The sequence below is a fragment of the Salvia miltiorrhiza genome, chromosome 3, assembly GCF_028751815.1.
Source record: "Salvia miltiorrhiza cultivar Shanhuang (shh) chromosome 3, IMPLAD_Smil_shh, whole genome shotgun sequence".
Lineage (NCBI taxonomy): Eukaryota > Viridiplantae > Streptophyta > Magnoliopsida > Lamiales > Lamiaceae > Salvia > Salvia miltiorrhiza.
Genome location: NC_080389.1, coordinates 4,831,337 through 4,850,336, shown reverse-complemented (window position 1 = coordinate 4,850,336; position 19,000 = coordinate 4,831,337). Strand labels below are relative to the sequence as shown.

Sequence of the window (19,000 nt, the reverse complement as noted above, 5' to 3'; positions counted from 1 at the left end):
CCAATAATCGAAGTCCCATTGCTAAAATAGCTAAACCCCCACAAACAATTGCTACCAGTTTTGGCGAACCCCCCCCCCCCCCCCCCCCGGTTAAATAAAAAATAAAAATAAAAATAAATATATAACTTAAAAATTGAAGTCTTACGAACTACTCCTTCCATTGCCCTTTTTATAATTTTCGTTCATTCACAATAATCGTGGTCTTTCCATTTGAGGGTACATACATTTATATCTTTATCCCATTCACGCACAATATTTACAAAAAACGCATCTCACAGAAATTCCAATTGGAGTAATAATAATAATAATAAATTCTTATATTTTTCCAAATAAATTCTCATAATAATAAATAAATTGGAGGATTATCGCGTGGCCAACTACTAGTTCAAACGAGAAAGCTTTTAACTTTAAGCATTAACCACGCGATCATTGGATCAACAAGCACACACAGAAATATATTGGAGGATTATAATATTTATAGGAATAATCCTGATCCAGAAAACTTCTCTTCAACAATCCGATCAATCCTCTTCGCCATCTCTGCAGATAAATGATTCTTCCAATCCCCCACCTCTCCTCGACGAAAGAAAGCACTGTTATCCACACCAGTCACCGTTACCTTCCCTTTCTTGTTCACTTCCAAACCTCTGAGACCTTCAAAGCTACACAGTTCCAAGATCCGATCAACCTCCCCAGCTTCCTCCTCCTCCGCAGAGAAGGGGCAGCCGAGGAACTCCGCCACGCGGCGCACCTCCACAGCCGGCCGCGCCTTCATATCCTCGTACTTGAGGAACAAAACCCTCTCAGGGTTTTCCAAGCTTTGCTTCCAATATTCAAGAACATGATCCCAAAATGGGCCATAGACGCTCAATCCCTCGCAGAATAGCTCGAACGCCTCCGCCATCGTCAAGTCCAGCTTCCTCGCCTTGGCCAGGAAGTGCCACATCGACACGAAGGCGTCCTTCGGGTTCCTCGCCACGTACAGGATCTTGCACTTGGAGCCGCTGCTCCTGATCGACTTCGGCAGGGAGGAATACGGCACGTGTGTGGCGAGGAGGCGAGGGGAGGGGAACGAGGCGATGTCGAGGGCTTTGTTGCCGCCGTAGAGGCCAATCTCGAGGAAGGGCACCAGGTTGTGAGGGTTGGTGGAGAGGAGGGGGTGGTCTCCGGAGGCGGTAGGGTCAGGGACGGAGCTAGAATTTTAAAAATGAGCAGGCAAAATTAGATTTGTGTATTTAGGAACAAGCTTGAATTAACAAAATTACAATTTTATATATGAAAAATCAGAAGAAAAAAAAAATACTTTTAGTGTGATGTGATTTGATGGCACGAATTTTAATAAATGATTGAAAGAACAATACTCACCGCAAAAATTGATTTGTTAGATGAGTTTTTATAAATATTAAATGTGCGTGAATAAGTTGAAAAATATAAGGGTATATGTACCAAAATAAAAACACGGTACCGCATATATTGTGAACAGGTCATAATGCCCAAAAATACCATAATTTTCGTGGATATGACGGGTTACAAAATAAAACTTAAATATAATAATTGAGAAAATTACTCGGGCGTTTGCCGGATCATGCCCGGGGCTTGGCTCCGTCCCTGGGTAGGGTGCCGTCTCCGGTTCAGTAGGGCGAATGCAATCGCCTTCAACCACGTGCTGCCGCATTTCGGAGTGGAAGCGACGAAGACGTCGGAATCCTCCGCTTGGAAATGTTGTTGGATTGAAATTGCACCTTCAAGAAAGACGTCTAAGTACCAGAAACCTTGATAGAGGTAGAGAGGGTCTTTTTCGAGTCCATTTTCTTTGGGTAGAGTGGAGAGGAACTCTTTGAAGTCTTGGGATAGTTGTGGCGATTTGAAGAAATTTGAAGATGATGACATTTTTAATTGTGCATTAGGTTTGTATGTGTGAGGCCTATATATATGTAATTGGGATTACTTCCTCAAAGCAGAGGCGAAATATAGCATAAAGTAGTGGCGTACGTAGACTTTATATATATTTGAGTTGCGATAAATAATTATATTTATATAATAACTAAATGTAAAAAATATTTAATATTAGAAGGCATGATAGTATCTTGGAACAAAAGTTTGAGAATATATGAGAAGAAATAATTTATTTTCACTAAAAATAGTAAACTTTTAATTTTATAGACATACTAGTGAAAAAAAAATGGCATGAATGGAGTTGAAGTTTAAAAAAAATGGCTAGAATGATGTTAAAATCGAAATTAAAAAAATAATAAAAAATAAAAAAGTCATGAATTCTAAGATTAAAAATTAAAATAAAATAAAATAAACATGAGCCAGTATTGGGTGTGCACGTGACATTAAAATATTCTCCTACTATACAAACTTGACTTCTTTTTATCTTTTATTTTTTCTAAATTGTCACGATTAATTAAAATAGTAGCCTAATTGAAACTGATTTGATAACCAATAGCGTAAGTTGAATACAAGCATCACATTAAAGTTATTAAATACAATGGCGGCGACATCAACATCGCATTGAAATTATTAAATACAATGGCGGCAACATTAATATCCCATTGAATTAATACAAAAAGTTAGGTATAACCGAGTGCATTGTAAAATCAAGTTGACCTATATTTAGATTTGGATTTGCATTTGAATTCGAACCCGCATTATAATTCAAATCGTGTAAATGACATTATTCGATTATATAAATGATACTGCCTATAATTGACACTGTTCGATTATATAAATGACACTGTAACATTTTAAAATGTATAGCGTCATTAAATATTATAGTGTCATTTACAATCTTATATATAGTGTCAATTACAGGAAGTATCACCTTTCAAAATAAAATTACAGGAAGTATCATTTATATTTCTGAATAGTTACAATTATAGAGAGTGTCATTTACAATGTTATAGTGTCTTTTATACGCAGTGTCATTTGTATAACAGAATAGTATCAATTACAAACAGTGTCATTTGTATAACAAAATAGTATCATTTACACGATTTAGATCGGAATGTGAATTTGAATTAAAATACGGGTCAAATTCAATTATACGATATACCTGATTATACCCAAGACCACCCCTCAAGTTAAACTAACGTGGCCCTCAAATTTGAAGGGCTCTAAATTTTAAGAAACGTTTCATTAATTATAATTTACAAGATTTATTGAACTTAAAATTATTAAAGAAAAATATTATTTGTAATTGACATTGAAGATTTATTTTCTGAATTGCAAGTGTCATCAAAATAAAGTCGATCGACTGGTGAAATTCTTGAGATGTTAAAACTTTGTATTGTTTTTCAATGTTTTAATTGCATTAATTAGGATATTATTAACTACGTACACTAGTTATTATAGCTTCAACAAAATAATTTTATACATTGATAAGGTATTTAAAATAATTAATCTTGAAGATGTTATTGATACTTTTTTTTTTCTCAAAATACTAAAAGATCATATAAATGAATTCAATAAATATATATTTGATCATTGTTTTTTTGATTTGGTGCACTTTATAGATTAAAGTTATGTAGCCACACAAATATAGAAGGCCATTATGCACTTCTCTATTTTACATTAAAGGGTGATTCTATTCATAGCCACCATTTTACTCTTTATAGCCCTCTATTTAATTAATAATTAAAAATAATTAAAATTTTACTAATTTATCCTCTAGCCCCTAAATTTTATAGCCCCTCTGAAAAATGATCAAGAATGGTCGATCTGCGAGGCAGCTAAACAGATGGAGGCAGCGCCGGAGCCGCCGTGAGAGTGGTCGATGATGACGTTGTCGGAGAGGTCGGTGCCAAGCATCTCCCAGACGGTGTTGTGCAGATAGTTTTCGTGTATCCGGTAGTGCTCGTACATCCCTCCGTCGATGGTGATAGTTTCTGTATATTCAGAAGAGCAGCAACTCTGGTGCATTTTGTATTTACAACTCCCAAATTCACGAGTCCATATATTAATTTGAAATAACGACTGCAGTCCACGTATTGGATATAATATAATAGGGTGAAGATGAAAGACATGAGCTTATATATACCCTCACTCACCATTCACTACAGTCACTCTCTCTCTCTCTGGCCCAAGATCCAAGCCGCGACATTTGGCTTTTCTCTCTTTGTTGTTTCTTCGATACACAGTGGGTGGTGGAAATAGCGGTAGGGGAAAGACAGTCGTGAAAAAAATCACAGAGCCGCCATCGGAGGAGGGGTTGGCACTGGAATTGCTGCTCTTCTTGTGGTTCTTCTAGTTGGTTGTTGTCGTCGGAAGGACTCCAGCAGCAATGAAGCTGAGGGCTGGCTTAGGGTAAATTAATTTAATTTGGGGTTATGTAGTATAGGGTAAATTAGTAAAATTTTTATTATTTTTAATTATTAATTAAGTAGGAGGCTATAAAGAGTAAAATGAGAGCTACAAATAGAATCACTCTACATTAAAAATACTGATGTTTCATGGGTTAAAGGACCCATTTTTTTTGTTTCTGGGTTGGACCTCTGAAATATCAGGTCCAGCCCTGATTGTGACTTGTAAGGATGAACGTTGGAAATCATATGGAGTATAAAAGAGTCTTATTTTATAAAATTTTATTTATTTATTTATTATTATTATTATTATTATTATACAAAAATCTAGCTCACTGCAATTAGAATTCTAAATGAGTTTGAACCCTTCAAAATTGATTATTATAATATATAAAATGGGGATATTTTCCGTAAAATACACGAACTTTCAACAAATTCTACTATTTCCCATGACCTTTAAAATTTGAAACAAAAATACACAACCTTTTGATTTTTTCTGATTTTTCCCACGGGTATGAAATACTCTAAAGTAGAAGTCGATTTTAGGGCTTTTGACTTGAATTTTTTGATACTTAAGCGTGAGGGATAATAAAGATGTCATAATAAAGTTGATGTACACGCTTAAGTATCAAAAAATCTAAATCAAAAGCCCTAAAATCAGCTTCTATTTGAGAGTATTTCATACTCGTGGGAAAAACTAGAATAAATCAAAAGTTTGTGTATTTTTTTTCAAATTTTAAAGGTCATGGGAAAACTCAGAATTTGTTGAAAGTTCGTATATTTTACGACAAATATCCCTATAAAATGATACCTTTTAAAGCATAACATAAATCCTCTTTCCATATTTTGTTTGCTTCTAAACTTAATTAATTATCATAAAATATTACGTTTGACCGATGCTAGCAATTAATTTTTCCGTATGAGATGTGAAATATATGCTTCATCTTTCTATTTTATTATATGGAAAATATAAATATACGAGTATACTATAAAGAAAATTAGAAAGCACCATTTGGAAAAATCTTCTCCCTAAAAATTCTGATATTTCCTTATTTTGAAATAATCCCACAAATTTAAACTAATAGAAAACCTTATCCCCATGTCTTCACTAGCTATTTACAATGTGGGACCCAACCTCTACTGGTCAAAACATAAATCTCTTAATTTTTTTTTCTATAACCCATGTCATCTCTAGCTATTACCTCACAATTTTTAGGGACAGAGTAAGGTATAACTTTGATTTGATCGAGAACAAGAGCAATAGTTAGTTTTTAGCTTTATTAATTATAGTTTGGCTTTTCTTTAAAAAATTATTTTCTTTTTTTAAAGTAAATATGAAATTCTCATTCAAAATAAAGAATACCGAATAGATACTACTAACACTAACATACGAGTAGAGAAAGAAAAGAAGAACAAAAGATCCGTCGGCGTACAAAAACACATAAAGATGATGGATAGTGTGATTTCAATCATTTTCGCGAGCAGAATTTAATACTCTCCATAATATTCTCGGCAATCGGCATTGAGTTTTTGAAAATCTTATCATTTCTCGCCTTCCAAATTCTTTACGATATTAATTAAGTTGAAATTACAGTAGTTTACTTTACTAATAAATTGCTAAATGGTATAATTAAGACTTATATTAAGAGGTGGTATACAGAATCAAAGCAAAGCAATACCATCCTTAAAAAAATAATCCCGACCCAGAAAACTTCTCTTCAATAATCCGATCAAGCTTCTTCCCCATCTCCGGCGATAAATGATTCTTCCAATCCCCCACCTCTCCTCGACGAAAGAAAGCACTCTTATCCACACGAGTCGCCGCTACCTTCCCCTTCTTGTTCACTTCCAAACCTCTGAGACCTTCAAAGCTACACAGTTCCAAGATCCGATCAACCTCCCCAGCTTCCTCCTCCTCCGCGGAGAAGGGGCAGCCGAGGAACTCCGCCACGCGGCGCACCTCCGCGGCCGGCCTCGCCTTCATATCCTCGTACTTGAGGAACAAAACCCTATCAGGGTTTTCCAAGCTCTCCTTCCAATATCCAAGAACATGATCCCAAAACGGCCCATAGATGTTCAATCCCTCGCAAAATTCCTCGACCGCCTTCGCCATCGTCACGTCCGACACCCCCGCCCTCGCCAAGAAGTGCCACTCCGACACCAAGGCATCCTTAAGGTCCCTCGCCACGTACAGAATCTTGCACTTGGAGCCGCTCCTGATCGATTCCGGCAGGGAGGAATACGGCACGTGCGTGGCGAGGAGGCGCGGGGAGGGGAACGAGGCGATGTCGAGGGCTTTGCTGGTGCCGTAGAGGCCCATCTCGAGGAAGGGTACGAGGTCGTGAGGGTTGCTGGAGATGAGGGGGTGGTCTCCGGAGGCGGCAGGGTGCCGCCTCCGGTTAAGTAGGGCGAAGGCGATGGCCTTCAGCCACGTGGTGCCGCATTTGGGAGTGGAGGTGACGAAGACGTCGGAATCCTCGGCTTGGAAATGTTGTTGGCATGAGATTAGAGCTTCTAGAAGGAGGTCCAAGTACCAGAAACCTTGATAATGATAGCGGTAGAGAGAGTCTTTTCCTTTTTCTTTGGGGAGAGTGGAGAGGAACTCTTTGAAGTCTTGAGATAGTTGTGGCGATCGGAAGAAATTTGAAGATGCTGGCATTTTTCTGTATCGCGAAGAATTTTTGGATGGGGTTTAGGTTTGTATGCATGAGGTCTATATATATAATTGGGGTAAGTTGAGTCAGAAAAAGATATCACATGAAGTTAGGATTTTATATTTCGGGTGCCATAAATAATTATATTAAAATATATGTAAAAAAATTTAATATTAGAAGGGGTAGATCTTGGATATATGGTTCAGATCAGTTGATTCAGATCCAATTTTTGGATATAGAGATCTTACACTATAGGACCCAAAGGATCTGGGCTAAGACTAGCTCATATTTTTTAGATTCAAATCCGGTCTAAAGATCCATTTAATTTATACTCATTAGTAATGTCTCATTATTTTTTAATACGAAAATTAAGAAAAAGTATAATTAGTGTATAAAATGAGTTTGACTCATCATTAATAATATTTTAAATAGTTAATCTTTTATTAAAAAAGATACGAGACTTTACTAGTGGGACGTCTCAATATACTAACTGGGACATTACTAATGGGACAAAAGGAAAATATTATTTTATTTTTATTTTTATGTTATAACCCTTGCATTAATTTTTCATAGTAAAAGATCTTTATTCTCTTGTTCCACAGCCTTATTTCAACCTTGACAAGTACATATTGTTGAACTTGAAATGTTTCGTATTGGTTTTGGATGATTTTGTATTTTGATGATATTATTATGACTTTTTTGGATTATTGTAATGCTTTTTAACGAATTGTCGTGTAATAAAGTTATTTTTGAATGACTGTATAAATTTTAAACAATTATTATGATGTCATAATGATTTTTTTTATTTAAACTTTATTTTCAAAAGAAAAAATATAAATATGAATCTGGATCTGAGACCATGTAGATCTTTAAGATCTGAATTAGATCCAGACCTAAATAAAAAAATTTGAATTTGTATCTTAATTTTGACCTAGAAAAATCTGATCTAGATTCAGTCTATTGTCATCCCTTACACTTGAATTCAAACGGAAGAATTCGAGACAAATTAAGACGGACATACATGAAATAGGTTGAACGATAGTCGGTAGGTAATAAGAATGATTTGTGTTTGACGATGAGAAAATAATAATTTATTTTCACTAAAGATTCTCACCTTTCTATTTTGCAAAAGAAGTACGAATAAAAAATAAAATAAAAGTATTTTGTTTAATTTTTATGCTAGTAAAAAAAATGGCATGAATGGAGTTGAAGTTTTTTTTTTTTTTTGCTAGAATTGTTCTACAACCTTTTCTTTTTAAATATGAATTTTAAGGTTAAAAAACAATATATATATATATATATATATATATATATATATATTGGGTGTGCCGCCAGTACGTGCTTCAAAATACACGAATTTTTTACTCCCTCCGTCCGCAATTTGTTTCCACATTGTGGATGGCGCGAGTTTTAAGAAAAGTGGTGGATAATAGTGGATATGTAGTGAGTGGAGTTTGGGTCCCACTATTGTTGTGAGTGAAAGTTTGTGGACCCTACTTCTATAACTGAAAGTGAAAACGATATCGCGGACGGCGGGAATAGCATTTTTGGTTGTGTACGTGACATTAAAATATTTTCTCTTGATACACAAACTTCACTTCTTTTTCTTTTTTCGTAAATTTGTCCCGACTAACTAAAATAATAGCCTAAATCCAAGCTGAAGTGATAACCACATGGCGATGCATGTGGGATGAACATGGAATTATGACTTTGTATAGCACTCATTAAATGTGCGGATCTGGTATATTATAATTTTTTGTATGTCTATCCTATTAAAAATATATTTAACTTTTATTTTTAAAAAAATTAATTTAATAAAAAAATAAAAAATCTAATTTTAAATTTATAAACACTAATAATTAAACTAAGAATTATTATTGTTTAATTACACAAACATTCCTCCAATTTTAAATTTTAACACAAACTTTTAATTTTTTATTAAAATATTAATTTTAATACTTACTTGATTTTTAACACAGACCCCAATTTCCTCTGAATTGAATCAAATATGGCATATATGAAAGATGATTAGGACTCATGGAGGACAAATACTCAGTACAACGTCGTATTGAAGTATATCGCCGATGAGTCTAAATTAGGAGTGGTAAAACGGGTTCGGTTAATTTGTTATAACCGTAATCGAACCGAATTTTCTGTTAATCGGTTAATCTATAACCGATTTTCACCGGTTCGGTTATCGAATTCTCTAGAATTCAGTTGATCGGTTTTCTTATATATAGAACCACAAAATAAAACTTAAACACCTTGAGAATGAATCCGTACAACATATGCTTAGATCAAGTTAACAGTGTTAATCACCAGCATTCTCACCATGACTCTGAATTTCCAATCTCTATAATTTCTTAAGAAATTTTACAATGGATCCAAGAACACAGCTGGAGCCATTATTTCTCTAGTTGTGGTCAGGAGGGCATTGTTATAGAGCAGAAACAGCACATTATTTTACTGTTTGGAAAAAAATAACTTTGTTTTACAAATCAATATTAAACAAATCGGTTATTTCCTGTTAACCGGCTAACCGATTCAGTTAATCGATTCGAATCGCTAATCTGATCGATTAGCGGTTAGTGAAATTGTCCTTATTCGGTTCCCGATAACCGAAAAATCGGTTCGATTAAAACCGAACTGAATCGATTACCAACCCTAGTCTTAATCATTTTTCAGATTTGTCACCTCATATTCAATTTAGAAGAAATGTGGGTCAATTTCAAAAAGAGAGTAAGTATTACAGTTTATGTATTTTAATAAAAAAAAATCAAAAAGTTATGTTAAAATTTGAAACTGAAAGAAATTATAAGTTGGCGTATTTAGACGGTAATAATCCTTAAAATAAAATTACTTATATCCTCAAAAGTGGGAATTATCACATATAACCATCTTTCATAAAAACATAAGTTTTATAGCCCTAGTTTATAATAGAGTAAGTTATATAGTCATTTTAGATTTAAAAGACTATAAAACCCTTTGACTTTTTTGTACTCGATGGTGCCATCGAGTACACCATCGAGTAATGAAAAAATTGAAAATTTTCTATAACACCATCGAGTAATCGAAGTACTCGATGGTGTACACGATGGCACCACCGTGTACATCATCGAGTACTCGATGCTGTACACGGTGGTGGCATCGTGTACACCATCGTGTACAAAAAAGTCAAAGGGTGTTGTAGTCTTTTAAACTTAAAATGGTTATATAATTTATCTATTATAAACTAGGGCTATAATGAAAGATGGCTATAATAAGATTTTCCTCTTTTTAAAATTATCACATTTGACTAATTATAAATTATTTAATATTTATTGGATACATGATTGATCATCGTTGTTTTGCATGATTAAGTTGTGATTCGTGGTTTAAACCAGAAATGTAATGGAGAATTATATTCATAGAAATAATCCCGACCCACAAAACTTCTCTTCAACAATCCGATCAATCCTCTTCGTCATCTCCGGCGATAAATGGTTTTTCCAATCCCCCACCTCTCCTCGACGAAAGAGAGAGCTGTTATCCACAATGGCCACACCAGTCACCTCTTGTTTCCCCTTCTTGTTCACTTCCAATCCACTGAGACCTTCAAAGCTACACAGTTCCACGATCCGATCAACCTCCCCAGCTTCCTCCTCCTCCGCGGAGAAGGGGCAGCCGAGGAACTCCGCCACGCGGCGCACCTCCGCGGCCGGCCTCGCCTTCATATCCTCATACTTGAGGAACAAAACCCTATCAGGGTTTTCCAAGCTCTCCTTCCAATATCCAAGAACATGATCCCAAAATGGCCCATAGATGCTTAATCCCTCGCAAAATTCCTTGAACGTCTCCGCCACCGTCAAGTCCGGCACCCCCGACCGGGCCAAGAAATGCCACTCCGACACCAAGGCGTCCTTCAGGTCCCTCGCCACGTACAGGATCTTGCACTTGGAGCCGCTGCTCCTGATCGACTCCGGGAGAGAGGAATACGGCACGTGGGTGGCGAGGAGGCGCGGGGAGGGGAACGAGGCGATGTCGAGGGCTTTGCTGGTGCCGTAGAGGCCCATCTCGAGGAAGGGTACGAGGTCGTGAGGGTTGCTGGAGATGAGGGGGTGGTCTCCGGAGGCGGCAGGGTGCCGCCTCCGGTTAAGTAGGGCGAAGGCGATGGCCTTCAGCCACGTGGTGCCGCATTTGGGAGTGGAGGTGACGAAGACGTCGGAATCCTCGGCTTGGAAATGTTGTTGGCATGAGATTAGAGCTTCTAGAAGGAGGTCCAAGTACCAGAAACCTTGATAATGATAGCGGTAGAGAGAGTCTTTTCCTTTTTCTTTGGGGAGAGTGGAGAGGAACTCTTTGAAGTCTTGAGATAGTTGTGGCGATCGGAAAAAATTTGAAGATGCTGACATTTTTGTGTATTGTGTAGAATTTTTGGGTGGGGTTTATGTCGTGTTTAGGTTTGTATGCATGAGGTCTATATATATAATAGGGTTAGCTACCTTAAAAGAGAAGTTGATTCAGAAAAGGATATCACATGAAGCAGTGGTGGAGTTAGGATTTTTAATGAATTATTGTGTAATAAACCTATTTTTGAATGATCGTATAAATTTTAAACAATTATTATGATGTCATAATGAATTTTATTTTATTTAGGATTTATTTTAGATAAAAAAATATATAGACCCGAAACTTTGTAGATCTTTTAGATCTGGATCAGATCCAGACCTAAGTTAAAAAATTTGAATTTGTATCTTGATTTTGACCTAGAAAGATCTGATCCAGATTCATCCCATTGTCAACCCTTATACCTCGAATTCAAACGGAAGAATTCGAGACGAAGACGGTCATGAAATAGGTTGAACGACAGTCGGTAGTAAACAAGAATGATTTGTGTTCGACGATGAGAAAATAATAATTTATTTTCACTAATGATTCTCACCTTTCTATTTTGCAAAAAGCAGTACAGATAAAAAAAATAAAAATAAAAGCAATTTTTTAATTTTTATACTAGTAAAAAGATGGCATTAATGGAGTTAAAAGTTCAATTTTTTGGCTAGAATGGTTCTACAACCTTTTCTTTTTAAATATGAATTTTAAGGTTAAAATAAATAAAATATTGTGTGTCCTTGAGCTCCCCCGACTCCGCCGCCGCCAGTGCTTCAAAATACACGAATTTCTGAGCCATTATTGACTGGAAATGGTGGGAAATATCACATAACCATTTTTCATAAAAACACAAGTTATATAGTCCCACTTTATAATACATGAGTTAGACAATTATTTTTAACTTAAACAATTAAAGTGCACTTTGACTTTTTAATACTTTTATTTTATATTTTATATTTTATTTTTATTTAAATTTTATATGTAAATAAAACAAAACAAACAATTAAAAATCAAATATTCACCCCCATCAAATTAGACTACGTCACGTCTTTACTGTTTCAAAAAAAAAAATTCAAGACTTCACGTCTGTAACTTGTACACGCCGTCGCGCCAGCCGCCCAGTCATCGGCGTCCAATCACCGCCGGCGTCCAGTCATCACTGGCGTTCACTCCAGTCGCCGTCAGCAGCAGCGACCGCAGAGAAGAATATGCAATATATAACTTAAACAACACTCTTTCGTAAACAAAAATAATGTTCATTAAACATCCCCCTTAAGCCAACAGCTTGGAGCAAACTAACAACACTGAAATAGGAGATGGAATAATTCTTAAAGAGCTGCATTAGTACACAATACGAAAACCAAAATATCAAAAGCTTACCATTTTTTCACTATGATGGTTGTTTCCAGTGTGGCGGCTACGTACGGCTAATTTTTATTCGATCTGCACCGTCGAACTTTGAGAGCGCAAGAGAGTTTAATTTTTTTTAAGCCACTATTTTAGGGCGGTTTGCAAAAATAGGCCAATTTTATTTCGAACTTGTAAAAACAGACTAATTATTTTAAATTTCGGCATGAGACACATTTGAGTCAAATCGGGCTATTTTGGGTCATATTTGGGCTCAAATATGGTTCAAAAGGTAGCCTATAGATGCCTAACTGGAGCTAAATGTGGCCAAAAAGCCAAAATTTAAAATAATTGACCAAATTTTGCGAGCCCAAAAAAATGATTTATTTTTGCAAATCATCCTAAGATAGTGGCTAAAATTTTAAACTTGAGCGCAGGAAGTGATGTCTTGAGATAGAGGTGAAACCCAAAAGTAACAAAGTAAAAATGTAAAAGATTGTAAGGTGACAAGGTGTAATATATAACTGGGAAGCTGCATTTCTAATTTTGGGATATATCCCCATATGTCACATACAAAACTACGAATCCGCCATTGGCACTATTCCATCTACATAATTCAGCAGCCAAAATACAAAGGATAATACCTTAGTTCATCTTGGTTTACTATCTCCTAACAAGGCTAGCAAACGTAATGGATATATATCATTGTTTTATAAAGAGCATTTGTTTACTAGACTCCCTCCACTTATGAAATAAGTACCCATTTAGAGATGACACAAATTTTAAGAAATTGATTAAGTGTGGGCCCACTTCTATTGTAAATGAGTTGTGTGAGGTACAGTTACCAAAAAAAGAAATGAGTACTCATTTAATTTGATGGACAGACCAAAAAAAAATATGAATATTTATTTCGTGGACGGAGGGAGTATTAATCACGCCTAGCAAACGTAGCATTAACTATGATACTATTACTAGACCAACAACACACACGCATGAATATATTGGAGGATTACATTTATAGGAATAACCCCGACCCAGAAAACTTCTCTTCAGTAATCCGATCAATCTTCTTCGCCATCTCCAGCGATAAATGATTCTTCCAATCCCCGACCTCTCCTCAACGAAAGAAAACACTATTATCCACACCAGTCATCTCTTGTTTCCCCTTCTTGGGATAGTTGTGGGGATTGGAAGAATTTTGAAGATGATGACATTTCACTACAACAAGACAGTCAAACTGCGACGGAATTAGTGACGGAAAACGATTCCGTCTCAAAATTACTACGGATTAACGACAGAATAACGACGACACACATTCTCGCCAATTAACGACAGAATTTATATCGAATTTACTACGGAATTTTTTTAACGACGGAATTAGCGACGGAATATCCGTCGTAAGAGTTAACTACGGAATTATTCCGTAGTTAAAAGTAAGGAATAATTAAATATTTAAATAATTTTAATTTAACTACGGAATTATTCTGTCGTTAATAATAATTAATATTATTTATTTTTATAATTTAAATTTAACTACGGAAGTATTCTGTCGTTAAAAATGAATAGTATTTTTTATTTATATAATCTTATTTTAGCTACAGAATTAATTCTGTCGTTAAACTTTACAAAATTAAATCCTCTTTTGTTTTTCATTTCGCGGCAACAACCCTAGCTAATCAAATCCAATGTTCTATTTCATTTCTCCGCCGCCAGTCAAGACTCCGCCACCCCTCCGCCTGAGGCTCGAGCTCCTCTTCCCCCTAAGCCTTAGATTGCTTTTCCGACAAGCTAACCTTCCACCGATTGCTTTCATCGACGGCGCCGACCTCTTCGAGAAATCTGGGCCGAACTCGAATCCCCAATCTGCAAGGTTGTAATCCATTTCGAAGTAGGTCTAGAAGTGGAAGTATTGGCTGAAGTTCTTCTTCCATCTGCTTCGGAAAGTTTAGAGGTCAATTCACTTCTGCTCTCACTTGAATCTTTTCCTGATTCATGTAATTTCGAACATTACATGTTTTTTTTTTGGTTGTTGTGTTTTCCTAGGAATTGGAGATCAATTTTCTAATAAAGGAGTGAAGAATTTTACAGAGGAGCTAAGCTAGTTTTTTTTGGTTGCTTGTAAGCATTATCTCCCTTTTTGCAGTTTATACCTCAAATAAGCTGCGAGCTAATGCTGATAATTTTGATATTTGGAGACCATATCTCATATAGAGCTAATGCTGATAATTTTGATTAGAAAACTGCATCACCGGGAAACTCTCTTCTTTCAGATTAAAGTTGTGAGCAATTATTGAATAAGGTATGTTTAATTGCATTTTCCCTCTTGTTTACAATAATACATACAAGAATGCATTAATGTAATTGATTCAAGGTACTAAATTATAATAGCCTCAACTATCTTCTATATTATTCTGATGATCTTGCTGCTATGCTCTCAGTTCTAGCCACCACAAACTCCACTCTCCAACTGTTACTTTCCAGATTTTCATCGAGTCAGCTCACTTTTAAGACCTCCTTGTAAGTCCTTTATTTTATTTTTATTTTTTTCTGTTTCATGAACTTTAAGTGCAAGAATTTTCTTCTTGAACATATGGCAGATGGCATTCTTATGTTAATTTATTTGGTCAACTTTTCTTGTATCTACTTAATCATCACCATTTTTGAAATAGTTAGTCTCTTCCTGGATTTGATTGGTCGTCCTACGTGAATGAGGATGTTGTGTATTTTGAGAGATCTTAGAGAAAATGATGATTGATGTTAATTTTCAGATTAGAAAGGTGGCTTTCATGGGTGTCTTGATCTAAAGTTGTCATCATTTAGCTCACCACCTAGGCATAAAATGACAATGTACCTAAAAAAGTTGCTATTCTGCCTTAAAATTATCTTTATATGCATGTTTATATGTTATCTTTATTTTTTAACTGCATATTAGTTGGTTGAATATCCTAAGGAAGAATGCAAAGCATGGCCTGTAGTGTTTTTTGTTCTCTATCTCTAAGTTCATTCTCATTTGTAATGTGATGAGCTAACCATGTTATTCTCTCAGCTAGCCACCTTTATTAAATTGCTCCCTGATCTTCTATATTTTGTACTTACTTTAAGTTTTTTCACTGCCTTCTTGCAGATAATTGATGTATTGGAATATATCCCTTCACATGTAGCGGTATGTCCTCGTTCTCCCTATAACTGGGGAAAATTATTTTGTAAATAGATCAGCCAACTTAACTCTTAATATTTACAACTCATGTACCTGTAGTAGTGGTTTCATTTGTCTTTTCCCTTCAATCTAAGGTGTTTGAAGATGTGTTCTTTCTGGACCACTTTGTCTGTTAAAATATCGAGCAGGGGTATGCTATAGAACTGTTCTATTTCAAATCAGTGACTTGAAAGCTTATTTCATCTTATAAACATCTCAATAGAATCTGAATCCATGTCCAATTATATACAAGCATTGAAGGATGAATGCTATTATCCTTTTTGAGATGCTCTTTCGAACTCTCATGTTGTATATACTGTATTGCTATACACTTTCTATTAGAGAAATAACCTGTGTTGGTCTTTCTTTTTCCTCAAAAGATTTTTTTATTAATTCTTCTCTGCAATTTTCTTTTGGTATTGATTTAGGCATGTTGGTGTTGATTAAAACTGCTTGATACAATAGATGCTCTATACCTTCTCATGAGTCCTGATTATCTTCACTTGATTACATTAAAGTGCTGGACTCGAGAAAAAAGGGATGGAGCAGCTTATAGCTTCGTAGCTTCTATATAGCCTCTGAACATACTTTGATAGAAATTAAGAATTAAAGAAATTAAGAATTTGTAAGAGAATTAATGTGTATGGTTGGGGGCAGTTCTCACCTAATTAATGTATAATTAGACTTACATTATTCATACACTAATGGATGACTTGAGAAATCGCCAGAGGAAACTAACTTAATCTTCAACTGTGCAGGTCAACTATTGTACTTTTGATTCAGTTCCGATCGATCTACACTTTTGATTCAGTTCCAACTGTAAGTGCCTTCTTTTATATAAAATGCAGTTACCTAAGTATGTTATCTATTGTATTTAAATTTTTACTTGTATTTCAACATATTAACCATCATAATGTCAATTGTAGGATATTATGTCCCTCACATGATGTCTCTCATGTGATTACTGAGTCATTCCAGCGAGTAATGAATCATCATGGCTTCTGTTGGAAATTGGTGTCGGATGAACAGAAGAAAGACTATTTCAAAGACTTTAAGGTAAAAAATGAATATGAAACTAATGATGTTTGAAAACTAATGATGTTTAAATGATGATTTTTTTTGTAGAAATTCTTCTACTGGACAGGATTGAGTGAAGATGTTGTGTACAAATATTGGTACACAAGGGCAAGAGATAGATATAAAGATCTTATTCATAAGATCAAGAGGTGCCGAAACAACGAGAATCCACCTCCATTCATTCCTGGAAGAGATTGGGCAAGTTGGAAAGAGTATTGGGGTCGGGATGATGTGAAAGAAAAAGCAGAAAAGGCGCGAAGGAATAGGATGTCTGAACCAGATGGAGTTGGAACAGGGATCATAAAGCATAGAGGTGGCTCAAGATGTGCTTTGGATTACGCCATGGAAATGGTAATTACTTTTTAGTTTAATAAACTTCACTTAATTAAATTTTTAACTTTATGTGTCTAAATGCATAGGCAAAAGAGAAAGGAGTCACCGTAGAAGAGGTCCAGCTCGATGTGTTCGAAAGGTTTCACGTCACAAAATCTGGTGATTACACAGATGGGAAGTCTCGTGCTATTGCAGTAAGTATTTTTATAACTACTATTAACTACTCAAAATGCATGTAGGCAGTAAATTTCTTAAATGAAATGCTAATTGGAATAAAGGAAACATATCTTTACTTGATGATGGATGTAGGCAGTAAATTTGATTATCCTTATAGTTTGCCAAGTATTGCTTGTTGTGAACCTATGCCCTCCCCAAAAAATTCCGTAGGTTGTGATGTTATGGATTTACTTCTTTTTCATTTGTTTAGTTAGGGAGCTCTTGTTATCTCTATTTTATTGGCTATTGTTGGATTTAATTTGTGCAAAATGGATTAATTTCTGTCGCAGAGGCATGTAGACTTGAGCTATATTAGTGTCATTGCTTGCTTTCAGTTTTGAGAGATTGATTCTTTGATGTTCAACGGAGATAAGATAGCTTTAGCCTTTAGGTAATTTAACTATGGCTAATTTGGCAATGACTTGTTAACTTTTGCTAAACATTGTTACATGAATACAATGTGTATGTTTGTATTTCTATTAAAAGACCAACTACAGAAATCCTTGAATTTGATTATGTATTGCTTGAGTTTTCACCAAGCTGAAAAATGCATGAGTTTTATAACTACTTTTAACTACTCAAAATGCATGTAGGCAGTAAATTTCTTAAATGAAATGCTAATATAGCTTTATTTCTCATGTCTTATAAATAGTTTTGAGTTGTTAATCATAACTAGTTTTAATTAACTTGTTTAATATTGAATTATATTGTAGATGAAGGTGAATGAGCGTATTGAGACATTGAGCTAGCCTGTTCCCGGAACAGATGAGGTGCCAGAGGTGGATAGGAATGAGATCTTCAAAAGTCTTATCCAGCCCTCGAAGAAGAAGAGATTGTTTGGTGCTGGCTCTCTTGCGCATTGCTATATTAGTGGTTCATCGAGTGCTGATTCTGCAGCAACCTCCCAGCTCGATTCCACTGCTCAGCAGAAGTTGGTGGAGGTGCAGGAACTGTTAGAGTTAGAGAGAGAGGAGCGTCATCAAAGCGAGGAAAAGTTGCGAGCAGAGCTGAGGGCACGAGACGAGGCACAAGCACAGATGCAGGCACAGTTTCAGGCACAGATTCAGGCTCAGCTACGAGCTCAGCAGGAGGCGTTTGAGCAAGCTCTATCGAAGCTATATAGTGGTAGAGGAGGCTCATCATCTTCCTCTTGATCCTTTTATCTTTATATGTTGGTTTGGAACTATTTTAAACACTTTGATTTTAACTTTTAGTTATGTTGGAGATTGAACTTGTTATGTTGGATTTCTATGAATTAATGTGATATAAGACTTTTTGTTATTTATATTTTGATGAATAAGTTGCATTAATAATGTGTTAATAGGTTAAATATTTTTATATAAATAATATTAAAAAATATATTGCAAAATCTATTGTTTTTAGCGACGGAATAGAGACGGAATAGCGACGGAATGTTCAAACAAAATTAGCGACAGAATGCTATTCTGTCGCTACTAGCGACGGAATTTTTCGTCGCTAATCCGTAGTTATAAATAAACAACCAA

General features: G+C 35.5%; 3 protein-coding genes and 1 long non-coding RNA gene across 4 annotated transcripts; 1 reads left to right on the top strand and 3 right to left on the bottom strand.

The window, feature by feature from the left end:
* Positions 1 to 381: 381 nt before the first annotated feature.
* On the bottom strand, positions 382 to 1,977 carry LOC131017136 (cytosolic sulfotransferase 12-like). Its single transcript, XM_057945870.1, has 2 exons — positions 1,568 to 1,977; positions 382 to 1,193 (listed from the first exon to the last, which is right to left on the bottom strand). Exons 1-2 carry the CDS (start codon positions 1,888 to 1,890, stop codon positions 476 to 478), a joined length of 1,041 nt encoding a protein of 346 aa, XP_057801853.1. The 5' UTR covers positions 1,891 to 1,977; the 3' UTR covers positions 382 to 475.
* Positions 1,978 to 5,954: 3,977 nt separating this feature from the next.
* Positions 5,955 to 6,975, bottom strand: LOC131017135 (cytosolic sulfotransferase 5-like). The gene has a single exon (XM_057945869.1). The coding sequence runs from the start codon at positions 6,961 to 6,963 to the stop codon at positions 5,989 to 5,991; it is 975 nt and encodes a 324-aa protein (XP_057801852.1). The 5' UTR covers positions 6,964 to 6,975; the 3' UTR covers positions 5,955 to 5,988.
* A 3,387-nt stretch (positions 6,976 to 10,362) lies between these two features.
* Positions 10,363 to 11,349, bottom strand: LOC131018171 (cytosolic sulfotransferase 5-like). The gene has a single exon (XM_057946889.1). It carries the CDS (start codon positions 11,347 to 11,349, stop codon positions 10,363 to 10,365), a length of 987 nt encoding a protein of 328 aa, XP_057802872.1.
* A 3,002-nt stretch (positions 11,350 to 14,351) lies between these two features.
* Positions 14,352 to 18,782, top strand: LOC131017134 (uncharacterized). The gene is made up of 8 exons (XR_009099444.1): positions 14,352 to 14,624; positions 14,717 to 14,791; positions 14,910 to 14,972; positions 15,112 to 15,190; positions 15,798 to 15,836; positions 16,995 to 17,297; positions 17,366 to 17,473; positions 18,209 to 18,782. It is a non-coding gene; the product is annotated as an uncharacterized LOC131017134 (long non-coding RNA).
* The last annotated feature ends 218 nt before the right edge of the window (positions 18,783 to 19,000 follow it).